This window comes from Bufo bufo, chromosome 3, assembly GCF_905171765.1.
Source record: "Bufo bufo chromosome 3, aBufBuf1.1, whole genome shotgun sequence".
NCBI lineage: Eukaryota > Metazoa > Chordata > Amphibia > Anura > Bufonidae > Bufo > Bufo bufo.
The window spans coordinates 255,174,135-255,189,133 of record NC_053391.1 but is presented as its reverse complement, the minus strand read 5'-3'; the positions used below and the strand labels follow the sequence as shown (position 1 = coordinate 255,189,133).

General features: G+C 43.1%; 1 protein-coding gene across 5 annotated transcripts in view; it reads right to left on the bottom strand.

Annotated features, from left to right (window-relative positions):
• FOXP4 (forkhead box P4) overlaps window positions 1-14,999 on the bottom strand; it is an 82,598-nt gene that overhangs the window by 25,383 nt on the left and 42,216 nt on the right. For 2 of the 5 annotated variants that reach the window (XM_040424099.1, XM_040424102.1), the window contains exons 2-14: window positions 11,122-11,307; window positions 8,856-8,945; window positions 8,647-8,769; window positions 7,539-7,625; window positions 6,230-6,380; window positions 5,870-6,062; window positions 5,546-5,653; window positions 4,596-4,683; window positions 4,392-4,475; window positions 4,098-4,299; window positions 2,655-2,732; window positions 1,251-1,327; window positions 1,055-1,156 (exon numbers count right to left, since the gene is read on the bottom strand). In XM_040424099.1, the coding sequence (XP_040280033.1) occupies window positions 1,055-1,156; window positions 1,251-1,327; window positions 2,655-2,732; window positions 4,098-4,299; window positions 4,392-4,475; window positions 4,596-4,683; window positions 5,546-5,653; window positions 5,870-6,062; window positions 6,230-6,380; window positions 7,539-7,625; window positions 8,647-8,769; window positions 8,856-8,945; window positions 11,122-11,292 (1,554 nt within the window). In that variant the 5' untranslated portion in view covers window positions 11,293-11,307. Of the gene's footprint in view, window positions 1-1,054; window positions 1,157-1,250; window positions 1,328-2,654; window positions 2,733-4,097; window positions 4,300-4,391; window positions 4,476-4,595; window positions 4,684-5,545; window positions 5,654-5,869; window positions 6,063-6,229; window positions 6,381-7,538; window positions 7,626-8,646; window positions 8,770-8,855; window positions 8,946-11,121; window positions 11,308-13,974; window positions 14,061-14,999 lie in introns of those variants that run through there. The other 3 variants (XM_040424100.1, XM_040424103.1, XM_040424104.1) reach the window with 3 other exon arrangements.

Sequence of the window (14,999 nt, the reverse complement as noted above, 5' to 3'; positions counted from 1 at the left end):
CTGCGAAAGTGTACTGTGTGCTGTTCAAAAAGACAATACTTGGAGGGTACAAAGCTTGGCAAGCACTGGTTAATCCGTAAAAATGTGTGCATCATGCCTTACAGACAAATGGGGCAAGCAGCTGATATGAAATATTCTGCTTTCTTTTTACTCAAACTAATTTGCCTCTAATCAACACAGTACATTTTAAAGAGTCTCATAAGCTGCCATTTCTGATTACCAAGGAGTTAATAGCAGGGCAAAGATGGCAGCACGTGCATATCACCACCCTTTCCTGACACTCCCACACTCAAATGATATGACCCCAATTTCAAAGCAGCGCCCCTTCTCTCATTTAAGCCCTGGCTGGAGATGAGAGACTAATTCGTTAGGCTAAAACATTAACAGCAATTTGAGAGGTCAGAAAGGGGTCAGGCAACCAGAGCTCAGACAGACGGGAGGGAGCGGGCTACAGAAAGAATGAGAACCAGGAGGAGCGAGAAGGAAGGAAAATGAATACACAGCAGAGATAAGGACAATATGAGAAACCTGCATAGAAGTCACTAAAACATTCACCCTACCTATACAAGTGTACCATTTCTGAAGCTTCTGCTACTGATTCGTGGCTGGAGACCGCATCAGTACAGTGCTCCCAAACGACTAATATCCAGAGACCAGTAACGGAATCTTCCTGAAGGCCATATTAGGGCTGCTATAGAGGTGCATGTGTATCCCTTCAAATTCATATGGTCTTCTATTTCTGTACAAATCTGACAGAAAAAAGGGCCATCCCCATGAGATCTCCCCTAGAAAAAGAGCCTTTATGGCAGCCCACCAAACCCTATCGGCTTGTGCTCGACATGAAGCAAAAACAAGGTGTGAACAGCCCCTAAGACCAATAGATTGAAGCATGCATGAGTAGGGGTTGACGGTGTAAAATGTCAAAGGCCACACAGAGATCGTGATCCAGTTATCAAAAAGGCGTAAAATAATGTTTTTCATAGAAAGTTGGACTGTATCACAGAAAAACTTCATGAAAGCAGTAAATACATAGAGTCTAGATGCACTCAATTACCTTCCATGTGGCTGTGTTCCTTCTGAAGTATGCAAACATGCGAGTGAACCAATTGTAAATCTCATTCAAAGTCAGCTGTCTGTCTGGTGTATCCAGAATAGCCTGTTAAAAAATGGCGAAAGGTGGGGTAAGTATTTCAAGTGTGCGTTTAATTTCTAATTCCGCTCTAGCTTCATTACTGTTTTTCTGCTCTTACCTGTCGGATAAGTGAGGCATATGTGAAGGGTGGGCGAACCTCAGCATTTTTATAAAACTCATGATTCTGAGCAAGCTCTAAAAAGTTAAGAAGAAAAGGACACATTACACATTAGCTCTTCTGTAACTTTGTATATTCAGCATTTATAATGAATAGTAACAGTGGGGAATGCATAAAAACTCTCTAACACCCTTCCCCTATCCATGGCTGCATGTTCCTAAGTCTTCCTGTCCTGACCATTCATGGTTCGCTCTCTCTCCATGCAACGTCCTCCGCCTGAGCCTTACAAACACCACTGTGAAAATCAGCTTAACAGCCTATGCGCCATCGGGCGGCCCACCACAGACTCGCTGGAAGAAGGGAAGGATCTGTGAAACCGATGCCCACAGTGGATTTGAGGGATAGAATTTAATGGAGGGAGAGGAGTGGTGGCACAGGGAGAGGATAAGGGCGTTAGGAGATGGGTGGAGCTATGAACAGTAAGGTCAGATTGGCTTGATTGGGCACAAGCAATGATGATGGATGATGCCGCCCTAGGCACTTGGGTCCTAATTTGCATAAGGAATAAAGATTGTTTTCTGCTGCAAACAAGCAACACAGATTATAACAAAAGTACGTTAAGAAGGCTGTTTAGGTTACAGAGGTCTAATGAGTGAAAATGAGGTGGCAGACTCTCTTTAAAGGGAACCTGTCACCTGGATTTTGGGCATAGAGCTGAGGACATTTGCTGCTAGATCGCCGCTAGCACATCCGCAATATCCATTCCCCATAGCTCTCTGTGCTTTTATTGTGTGAAAAAAACGATTTTATATATATGTAAATGAGGCTACTAACGCTTCCGGAGCCCAGCAATGCCCACTGTGAAGGAGCCCAGCACTGACCTGCATATTCCGAATCTCCTCCTTGCTCCCCGACGTCACAAAGCTAGAGCACCGTAATCTTGCGATGCGCTAACTAGCGCATGCGCAGTTTCAGCATAGTGTTCCTTCCCTGTGCTGGCATCAGGAAGGAACTGCGCATGCGCTAGCTGTCGCATCGCCAGATTACGGCGCTCTAGCTTTGTGACGTCGGGGAGCAAGGAGGAGATTCGGAGGATGCGGGACGGTGCTGGTCTCCTTCACAGTGGGCGTGGCTGGGCTCAGAGAACGCTGGATTCATCTCTCAAGCATGGAGGAGACAGGACTCATCTAAGGTTCATTTACATATCTATAAAATCGTTTTTTTGACACAATAAAAGCACACAGAGCTATGGGGACTGGGTATTGCGGATGTGCTAGCGCCCATCTAGCAGCCCATGTCCTCAGCTCCATACCCAAAATCCAGGTGACAGGTTCCCATTAAGCACACTGTCAGCCGACTTTTGACTGTAGTTAATATAACACCCCATGCCCATATGACACTCACCAGGGTCCAGGATGCTGTGGAAAGTGGAGATGTATGCTGGGGTCCTCACACTGAACAGCTGTTTCTGTGCCTGCAGAACTGACATGGATGGAACACGCTAGACCCAGTGAACTGAATTTCTGACTAATAAATTGATGACTCCGCGGAATATGCTGGAGCTTTATGAACAAGGATAATGAGAACAGTCTAGTTCTAACAACTTAGCCCTGCAGAGCCACTTTTATAGTCAGGGAAAGACATTCACTGGTGACTACCATTTTCCTCCATGTAACAGGGAGGCTCAAAAACAAATAAAGCAGCCCTTACATGCAAATACCCTGCATTTGAGCTTCGGAGACTCATGTAAGGGAGTGGAAGATTGGGGTTAACTGCAGTAAAAGCTGAAATCTTAGCTTTAGGTTAGAAGTGTGCTCTAAAAGGAACCTGTTGACCATGGTGTCTGATCTGGAGGCAGCACGTTATAGAGCAGGAGGAGCTGAGCAGATTGGTATCAGGAAAACATCTGTTGTATTCAATTACATCTCTTCTCCTTTTGGGTTTTGGAGTCAAGGTGGTGATCCTCTTCAGTGACTTACATCCTTCCCTGTGTGACTAGCATACCTGTCAATTACTTATAGAACCACCTCTGTGACTCCTAAGGCCAGAATAAGCAGGAATTAGGCCAGTTTCATATATGCGGTAGAGGTATCCGGCGGGCTTTTTCGGCAAATGAACAGCCTGCCAGAGTCCACTGTATTCAGCATAGCAGGATAGGGCAGTGCACTATTGGACACCCGGCCAAAACCTGGCGCTCATGCCTCTTCAGATCCTTGCAGGTTCCCATTATGGACAATGGGGTCTGGCGGTGCACGGCCCTATCTGGCTATGCCGGACACAGTGAACTCTGGCAAGCTGTTCCGACAACCTTTATCGCAGATGTGAAAGTAGTCTTACAGGTAATGCTAAATCCTTTCCTCAAAGATATACATCAAACTGCTCTATGACATGCTGATTGCAGATGACACTGTTTCCAATCCGACAGGATCACTTTAAGTACTATTGTGAAAATGTTCATCTTCTTTAGGTCTCATGCACATGACCATATTTTTCTTCAGTGTACTATACATTTTTAAATTGGATAGCACACTGACCAATAGAAATCAATGCGGCAATGCACACATCTGTCTTTTTTTTAACAGATTTGAGTGTCCGACCTGAGAATCTAATCCCAGACAAGTATCATCCTTTCTATTGGTGGAAGTGCATCTAAAGAACCAAAATGTTGTCTAGGCTTCTGATATATTAATTGCAAGGAAGACCTACACAGGGCTTCTGAAGGTTAGACAAATTGTTAAAAAAAACGGCAGACAATACACTAATTAGAGCATGCATAGCGTAAATGTAATGCAATGTAAAGCATGGAAAATAGATTGGCAGTGAAGGCTTGAATTAAGTGGCATTCACCTGAGGATATTGGCGTGCAGAACTTATCCACTATCCTTCTCCGTACAGGACCCATGCTAGGTAGACTTGAGGAGCTGATCACAGAAGTACCTGCTCTCATTGGAGTGATGGGGGCTGTTGCAGAGGTTGGAGGTTGAGGTAAGCCATCTGGGTAGTTGTCTGAAGACATCTTTGTGTGGGTTGCACTGGAGACCAAGTTAAGCTAGAAAAAAATAAATAAATCAAAAGTGCAATGACATGAGCACCCAGCGAAACAAAAAGGGGAGAGTGGTTCAGAGGATAAGGGTGACTTACTGGTTGACTGAAGGGCTTTGGTTCTGAGGGTCTCATGTGCAGATGTGTCATCATTGCTTGTAACCGTTCACTCTCTTTTGCCAGCTAACGTAAAAACAATGCACTATAGTAAAAGCTTGCAACAATAAGCTATACAGTGAACATAAAACATTCACAAAACATAAAATCAGTAAAGTGATGACAATGGAATTTTCTCCTATTTACCTGTATTTCCAGCTGTTGGACCACCTGCATCTGTACCCGGCACTGAGCTGTGCTGCGATCATCCAGCGCATGTTCTGTGTTTAGATGCCTTTAAAGAACACACAAGGCAAAGATTATAATATTGTCTGTAAGAAGAGACCTAGTACAACTGGTACTGTCCAGAGTGTATGCCTACATGTCATCCAGCAATACTGTTCTGGCCTCATGTCTTGTAGTAGCACACAATGGATGGATAAATGCACACACAAATTCTATTATCCGTACCTCAGGTTATCTGATATATAGAAAGGTGTGATTAAGTAAAAACCGCACCCTGTTGGGAATTCTACGGTAGTAGACAGAGGGTCCTCTCTTTAGGATCCTCATCTCTTTGCCAGGGTACAGCATGGTTACACAGAGTGTCTCTGACTCTGGAGGAGCTGTCCTGTCCTTCCTATTGACTTGCATGGACACTGTGTAATACTTCATTTCCCCTGCCCTGATGCTTCAGGGAAACTGAACACTTGTGATCAGCTTGTTGTCATGGGGCCCTTGTAAACAGTAGGGAATGTCCAAAGTAGAGTACTTCTTTAAGAGTAATACATTCTAACACTGACTTTATTTGCAGAGTTTGCTGAACTGTAGCTCCACATTCCCAGGATTCCCAAATGGGATTTTTTTTATGGCTTTCAGTTGCTCCTTAACAACAGACTTCAAACTGTAGCTTAGTTAGAAGCAGTGCAGGGTGACAAATGACAGTTTTTAGCTAGTTTCTCAAGAGCAAATGAGAGAATTTTAACGACCTAATGAGGAAAACTATGTGAAAGTGGAGCTTGGTATAATGTCAGCCAACAATATGAAATGACAAAGAACGTTCTTCATATTCGTAACATAATGGACACAGTTTTGAAAACTCCTGCTACATAGTGCATAAGCTGTGCCAGATCATATACTTTACTTTTGATACTAACTTGATAAACTGTCCCATATCCTCGCACAAAGCCTCACAGCCTGGCCACCGACATTCACCATGTCCATAAAGCAGGTGTGAACTGGGGGGCACCTCATAATGTGACGAACTGTAGATAGAAATAAGGCATACAATAGAAACAATACATAGAAGATTAATTGGGATACAACAGAACGCAGTGGCGGATACGTTATACTCCTGCTCTGTGGCAATGGTTCATATACCAATGAACGAGTCACTAACAACTGCAGATACAGTCATAAGAACGCAGGAATTGAATGTACGACGCTTATAAATGCTTGTGCAATGAAGGGTTTGCACTTACCTGTCCCGCCGCAGGTTTTGTAGGGCACTTTGACCATTAGGTAAAGAAGGGTGAACTGTGGGAGGAGACATCTTGCTGCTTGAGAATGAGGTAGAGATTGTGCTGTGCAGTTCAGCATTATCTTGTTTGCTGGAATCCTCTTGGTTGTTGCTCATCTCCTTCAAGAGCTGCTGAAGATCTGATGGGGACACAGCTAGTGGGAGATTCCAAAATCACGTGTAAGGAAATGTTCAAGGCTAAGGCTTTCTGTCCCTTACAAATAGTCCTTTCCTGCCATATGTCTGGACACTGCAGGCTGCAGTGTAAAAACATCAGACCAAATCTAATATCTGTATCTTTCAGTCACATATCAATACTAACCTTGTGGCAGGCCTGACAATGTCACTTGTCCCTGGCCTGGCTGCAGTCCTACCAGGCTTTGTCTCTGTAGATTTAACAAGTGCTGCTGTTGTATCTGCTGCATCTGTAATAGCTGTTGTTGGAATGCTAGCTGTTTATTCCCCAGTGCTGCCTGGAAATCAGATATCTCAGTGAGAACTACATGAGCAATGCCAACATATGGGAAGCAGGCAGGTATTTAGTCAATCCTACATACAGTGATTAATACATGCACGACTCGTGGTTTCCTGCCATTTAAGCCTGGTATATTCAAGCAAGAAGACCACGAGAATGAGCTGGAGGGAAATCTATTAGTGCCACAGCTATATGCACCAGGTCAATGCACGCAGTCCGACAGACGGACATAGCTAAATGCAATACACTTGTCATTCTATATATCTGAACAGATATGGCCTTTTGTGAGAACTTTTCCCATAATCTTCCACTGTGAGGTCAGATCTTCTTGAGGACACTGGCACTCAGTTTTCTTTTTTCATTAAAGCGGCAATGGCACCCTAAAATTGCTCTCCTCAATGTTAATTATTAGAAAGCATTTCAGTTCATTAAGGCAATAGCTAAAACTATATTTCACAATTAAAACTGGCCACTGGTATAACTTCTGAACACGAGTCTATTAGCAATCATTTCTGCTCAGTAAACGTCCTTAAATCTTATGTTCACACCTGACCGTGAACGTTATTGGTGGGATCTGGGCAGTTCAGTGGGACTCTAATACGCTTCCACCATTTGCTAGATACTGTTTTAAAGGGGCTGCCCAACCAGGAAAATGTTTACAAAAGGAGCATAAAAAGTTATTTGAACAATATTGATCCTGCGTCTCTCCCATGCTTTCCAGGTCACCTGCTGGTCTCTACTTCCTGGTCCCTCTAGACACAAAAATGTGACCGTTCAGCCAATGACTGATTGGAGAAAGTCACGCCTGTGACCAGTGGCTGACTGAGTGGTCTCACATTTCCTATATTAAGAGGAACCAGTGGGGGAACCGGGAACAGTCAGGAGAGCTGCAAGCAATCAGTATAATATTACTGATCCCTTTTTTGAAAACAATTCAAAATGTTCCAGCTGGACAACCCCTTTAAGGTGCACAGATGGATGTGCTTATATTCAGCAAGGGCTGAAATGACCTCATCTTATAGGCTAGTCTCTCTGCCAGCCGTTCTTTGAGAAAAATAATTAATTGTGCAAGTTAATGTTAATGGACGGATCAGGAGTGTATTCCGCAGGATTAGGAACAAGATTTGAAGAAGTACTCAGCTTGGCAAATGCTCACCTCTTTATGCTGCTGTTTCCCTGCCTGTTGCTGGGAAAATAACTGGAGGTGTAGCTGCTCCTGTTGCTTCTTGTAATATTCCTGAAGCTGCCAAGATGAAGAGGAAACACATTACTCACTTCTCCATTTAAAGCCTGCAATAATTAAAACTGATCTACACTGAAAATGTGTCTTAAAAATGAATGATTCTGTAATATGAACGACTGTCAAAGCATTACCCAGAATCATTGGTGTAACTACAAGGTGTGAGGTGTGGCTCCTCTGTACTATAAACAGCCGCTGATAATTGTGTCTATAACACACTATACTTATACTGTATAATGAAAGGGGTTGTCTCACATCAGCAAATGGCATTTATCATGTAGAGAAAGGTAATTTAAGGCACTTTCTATTAGGGCTCATTCACAGGACTGTATGAATGGGTCCGCATCTGTGCCGCAATTTTTCGGAACTGGTGTGGACCCTTTCATTTCAATGGGGCTGCAAAAGATGCGGACAGCACACTGTGTGCTGTCCGCATCCATTGTTCTGTTCTATGGCCCCGCAAAAAAAGATATTCTATTGTGGACAAGAATAGGCATTTCCTATATAGCGCCGGCACTGTCCGGTATCCGTGTTTTGCAGAAACGACATGGTCGTGTGAATGCACCCTTATATTGTGATTGTCCATATTGCTTCCTTTGCTGGCTTGATTCATTTTTCCATCACATTATACACTATAGGAAAACGTGGCCAGGACTATGGTAGTACGCATAGACACGGATGCGCAGCAGCTCCCGTGCCGGCCACCTCATATCTGTACTGCAGGGTGGTCATAACCATGGAAACGAGAAGTGTATAATGTGATGGGAAAATGAATCCAGCCAGCAAAGGAGGCAATATGGACAATCACTAATTTAGCCGCATTTCAACATTATGCTGAAATGCGCCTAAATTAGTGATTGTCCATATTGCCTCCTTTGCTGGCTGGAACTGACCCCCATATAAAAACAGATGTGGGTAGACTTGATGGCAGTGAAATTAAGCTTGGTGCATATATTAATGTCCAACCATTGTTTTGCACGCGGTTCCTTTGTGTCCAGTGTACCATCCGTGGATCAGGACTTACCTGCTGCAACATAAGAGCTTGCTGCTGTTGCATGACAGCCTGGAGCTGGGCTGGAGACAAAATCTGCTGCATCTGTTGCTGTGTGATCATCTGTGGGGACATCATAGCGACTGAAACCGGGACCTGTGGCAATAATACCGGAAAGATATGATCTCTCTACCCTTCTGAAACGGCATCTGCCTCACAATGCACCTGTGCAATGGTCTCACCTGGACTGACGGCTGCTTGTTCTCAGTACTGCTAGGAGTGCTCAGCCCTGTTGCCTGCTGGAGCAAAAGCTGCCTGGCCATCTGTAGAGCCTACAAGAACAGTAATGGAAGGAAACTCAGAGAGAAGGCTACAGAAGACAGATATTCGGAACTTATACTGTACATTGCATCTGCTGTACTGTGTGCCTCAGATTTCTTATGTCGCCTACTTCATGCCCTGTTCATTCCTTCCCTTCCTTTTCCTTCTGTACCTACTGTTTATTTTTCTTCAGTCACCCATCCCCCTCATCACCAATCACTGCTAAGGCAGGAAGCCTAGTCCTTGGGGTCACACTGTGTTTTTTATCTTTTGCCACCTTCTCATTTATGGTCTCCCACAACACTTCCTACCACAGACCTTCTTCTAATGCACTGCTAGGAGGAGGCTGAGGGGGGAGGCCCATGGTAAACCAGCCAGCTCAATGTGCTGAAAATGTAGTATTATTCCTTTTAGGACTCCTACTGGAACTGATCTGAGTAATTTCAAATCATTACCTGCAGCCTTATTTCAGTGTTAAGCTGCCCGCACCCCTTCAATAGCTATACCTCCCGGCTCCACACACGTGCGCGCTCAGTATCACTGAACCTGCATATGTTTCACCATTTCGTTTTCCGCTCTTCTGATCCGTCAGAAGAACAGAGATAATAATAAAATAATAAATAATGGACCCGTTATTTTGAGCTTCTGTTATGATCCGTTTGTGTCAGTTCCGTCAGAGATCAGTTATTTTTCATAGGAGAAAAGGTCCTGCATACTGATACTTTTTCTCCCGTCAAAAATAACTGATCTCTGATTGAACTGATTTGGATCAGTTATTTTAACTGATACTAACTGCACAGCTGATGCTCAAAATAAAGGATCCGTTTTTTTTTCGTCTGTAGGGATCAGAAGAACGGAAAGCTATAAACGGTCATGTGAATTCGCCCTAAGTTGTTGCAACTTTTTCCCTGGGGGAACAGAATCAGGCATAATAAAATTCAACATACCCGATCATTCTTACCCCAACATCAACTGCTAGGGGAGATTCGGGAGGCCCCTATACATAAATTGGTTGATGGGACGTAGAGCAAGTTCCCATGCATGTCGTCCTTCCCTAAATTTGAGCTACTTAAATTGTAGGCATTAGAATTTTAGAACCACTAGAATTTTTACTAATAGCTATAAAATAAAATGCACCTTGCGTCTTTAAATGTAAGGGGTCTTAGGCTACATGCACACGAAAAACAGACATGAGATGGATGCGTCCATTTTAAGACAAATGGTAGTCCATGGGGTTATTCACACGGCAGGTTTTTTGACAGCCAGTGAATAACGAACTTCAAAAAATAGAACATGTTCTATCTTGTCAGTTTTTCACTGACCGACTGCCCCCATACTATTGAATGGGTCCGTTTTTAACGTCTGTTTCTCAGAAAGGCATCACTGAAAAAACGTCCATTAAAAATGGACAGTGCATCATCCTGTCGTGTGCATATAGCCTTCAGGTTTTATACAAAAAAAACGTTTAATCACTTTCTAATATGCATTAGCCCATATTTACTAAGTAGATTACACTAGTTGTTGGTGTAAACTGTTCCAAAAAAAGTTCAGGTTCTAAGATGGAGGTAATATTCAGTTCTAAAGGTAATATGACACGATCACAGCTGGCACAGAAATGCCATTCTTGGCCTCAGTCAAATGTATTAAGAAGAATGCCTGAAAATGGCACATGTTTTGGCAAACTAATTGTCTGACAACTTGATAGTTACATCTGTGCTAAAAGAATTAAGGGATGTGCACCTTTTGGTTTATGTATTCCTGTTAAATGTATTTTATCGGACATCCTGGAACTGCTGCAGCATAGGCTGGCTGTATTCTTCTATAAAACATGAAGCAGAGGTGCTAAAGCCCCGTGTATTCCACGGCAGAAGTCGCCACAGTTTCCCCCCCTCCTTGAAGCTTTAAACTGCTTGCCATATGAATGGCAGCACTGCCTCCCATCACAAACACTAGGAGGTGGCCACCTGCGGAATTCTGGCACAGGCGCCACGCCAAAATTCTAATGGCAAATTCCGCCTTCTGAACAGGCCCTTGTAGTGCTTTAATGTGGCTGGCAAGATGGAAAAGGTCCATGAAAACTCCACAATGCTGCAAGGCTTGGGGCGCCACGTGTTGTGTAATGCAAACCTTTACTACCAAAGATTCAGCAATCTAAACCAGTTCACCTATGCCTCTTGTGTCATTTACCTGTTGCTGCTGGAAATGCAAGAGCTCTGCTGTGCTTAACTCTTCATTAGTCTCCCCGCCGGCGCTGCCTTCCCTTGTTCCGCCTGCATCTGACTGGTTGGGAACACTGCCAACTCCATTTTGACTGGTTGGAGTTGATCGAATCGATTCAGATGCAGATTCCACCATCATGACGTTCTTCACAACCTGTATAAGACAGAGAGCAATTAGTAATAGCATGCACATTTTACATTGCTTTACCCTTTATTCACATGTCACACAGAACATCATTTTAATATTGAGAATTACTTCTGGGTTGTTTATTACCACTTGTTCCAATCATCCAATTATGATCCACTACTAATGGTGCATGCACATGACCAGAAAAATGTGACTTTCCATTCACTCCGATGTGTAAAAGCCATTTCGCAAGGCATTTAATTTTATTTTATTTTTGCATTTGACTTTTTTGAACTTGCTGAACAACTGCAGATTGGTTGCAGGAATTTATTTAAATTATGTTTTTTTACTGGCGTTTTTCTCAAAACAAATGTGTGAGTGGCATTTTTTCATGAGTATTTTCTATACAGAGAAGCTGAAATATTGTCTGAAACAAGCACCCTTGTCTCAATATGCCGCATTAAATCCAGAGACACAATCCAACCTCTGAGCATAAAAAGCCACTAAAATACAAATTAGTGCAGAAAAACGCCACACAAAAAGCCTGTGTGTGAATCGACTCTAAGAAAATAATTTGTAACAAATCTGATACTTGTGAACTGACCCCAAGGGGTTATTCACACAACCGTGCTTGGTCCGGGAAACATGGTCCGTGTTTAGGCCACATCTCTCCGATCATAGTGTTTAATGCAGTCCTATCTGATTGCAGGTCTATTGTACTGTACTCGCATAATCATGTGAGCACAGTAGACCCATCAGATAGCAGAAAAGGGCAAGAAGAGGGGGGAAAGGCGCTCATAGGGTGGTATGTACGTGAGGGTCGTTTGGAGAAATTCAGGCTCACCTTGTGTGGTTGTGCTAACCATAGCAACACTAGTGCATATCGGTGATAGTGGGAGGTCGGTGCTGCCAGTGTCGTCTGGTCCTCACTTGAATGGGTTGCCAGCCCTTGTGAGGTGAACAATAAAATAGGAGGGGGTGGGACCCATAAGAGGGTCCACACCCTTGGTAGAGACACTATTGGCGCAACTGCACAACCAGGTCAGCATTCGATACACACTTTACCTTGAATAAAGAAAAGTGTGTATCGAATACTGACCTGGTTGTGCAGTTGCGCCGATAGTGTCTCTACCAAGGGTGTGAACCCTCTCATGGGTCCCATCCCCTCCTATTTTATTGTTCACCTTCATCAGATAGGAACTGCCTCTACCATAAAACACTAGGATACAGTCAGTTTGGGTTAGGGAAGCTGTGGTTGGTTCAGGAGATGCGGCCAATACATGGACCGTATTTCCTGGATCAAGCAAGGTGGTGTGAATGACCACTTTAATATGTAGAAAAAGCAATTCTCAAATGTTAATGTTTTACACAATGTACAGATTTACTTTCCTTTATGTCTTTTTAAGACTAAATTTCACACGACGATGTTCAGTCCGGGAAACATGATCCGTGTGGTGACTGCATTTCCCGGACTGAACACTGCTCCTTTAGTCAAAAATTCCCAGTATCATAATGATGCTGTAAGAAAGTATGGACCCTATCCTGTATGCCTCCATACCCGTATCTCATCTTGTATCCAGGCGAGTGGGCCACATGAAAAGCTGGCATATCACCTAGTTCATAATGCTGCCATGCCACATGCTTTTCATAAGACTTCTTTCACAGCACATTTTTTTAATTTTCCGTTAAACACATCCATTTTTACTCAGAAACATTGGAAAAGTGCAAACATTTTTGTCTAGTTTGCGTTCCTGTGTTTTTAATCGGATGGGAAAGTGCAGATGTCTGTGCTATTCCATCTAGAACAAAAAGGGCAACTAATCAATCAATCACAGGTCACACAATTCGGGCTCCACCTTTTTTCCCATATTGTTTCCTGGTAAAAACTGAAAAAAACAGAAGCCTCATAAAAACTGACGTCAGTTTGTACAAGTTTTTGGAATGGATAAAAAATATGGTGTGAGAGCACACAAAGGGTGGCTTTACACGTAGGTTTTTAATGGCATTTTTGCATTTTCAGTGGCGTGTTTTGTGCCTGTGTTTTATGGTGTTTTCTCTGTGGTGAAAAAGCCTGCTTCCGATGTTCGCAAAAAGTTTACGGGATATACAAACGGTGGAATTTTTTAGGTCTCTGGTGTATTTTTTCAAAAGGCTAAAGCTTTTGGCGTTTTTTTCTGACATTTTGATATCTTCTTCTCTACAGGGAAAAAAAATCCACAAAGAAGAAATGTGGTTCACAGAAAAAAAAACAACAACACATGCGAGCAGTTGTGTTTTTTTTTTGTGTGAATATAATAAAACAGAAGAGAAAATTCATGTTGGCAGAGACACTTACTGCTGCAGCCAGACGTGCTGCAACAGTGAGCAGGATTTTACAAGATCCCACGCAAACCATGTGACAGAGCCGTGCGTTTTCTTACGTTTTTTTTTTCTTCAAATCACCACCTGCCTTATCTGTAGAGTTTTTCGGACCCTCCCCAACATGCTGCATAAACACAGATATATACATTAAGGAACAGCTTATAGAACTGGACCATTGAATACAATAGCACTGCTGACTGCAGTATAAACACCTGTATTACTATTTCAGTACAAAGAGTAAGGCTTGTTACAGATTTACATGACTTTTCACAGGTTAAGTATAACTGTTGCTTTCACTACTGAAAAAAGGTATTTTAATGCAATGTTACTCACACGCGGAGTGCAAAATCGGGAACCATAAGTGGACGGCAGACTGCCTGAAATAGGAAATCCATGTCAGCTCTGTGACGGCATTGTTCTGCTCGATACTAGTGGAAATGGTGGGGGCAGCTCAAGGTATCAGTACCCTCTAAGCAGGTAAACATAACAGGGCGGTAGTTTACAGCCACTCAGAAGTGGCCAATCCACATTCTGCTGCACGGGTCATATTCTATAGGGAGGGAATGGCTGCGATAAGAAAAGAAGAAGGAGGAGACACACTTATTGTTTTACCTGACACAAGCAGCCGGGTGAAGGGTCTTGGACTCTGCCCTCCCACACCCCGCTCAGATAGAAAAAACCAGCTCAACCCATTACTTGTGTTAACAACTTACAAGGCTAAAGAACTTTTCATACATGTACCTAAGAAAAAGCAGGTAACCGTGTCTCCAATATATGTATAGAAATGCAAAATGATTCAAATATAATAGTATGTACAGACGTTCAGGCCTCTCCACTACAGGTGTATGTCTTTTCATTGACTTCCATTGTAAAAAACATTTCCAGTCATTTTTGTGTTATTTTTAAGGCTACTTTCACATTGGGGTTTTGGCTTCCGTTTGTGCGATCCGTTCAGGGCTCTCACAAGTGGTCCAAAACAGATCAGTTTTGCCATAATGCATTCTGAATGGAAAAGGATCCGCTCAGAATGCATCAGTTTGCCTCCGTTCCATCTCCATTCTGCTTTGGAGGTGGACACCAAAATGCTGCTTGCAGTGTTTTGGTGTCCGTCTGATGAAACTGAGCCAAACAGATCCGTTCTGACACACAATGTAAGTCAATGGGGACGGATCCGTTTTCTATGACACAATCTGGCACAATAGAAAACGGATTCGTCCTCTATTGACTTCCAATGGTGTTCAAGACTGATCCGTCTTGGCTATGTTAAAGATAATACAAATGGATCAGTTGTGAACAGATGCAGACGTTTGTAATATCTGAACGGATCCGTCTGTGCAGATCCATGACGGATCCGCACC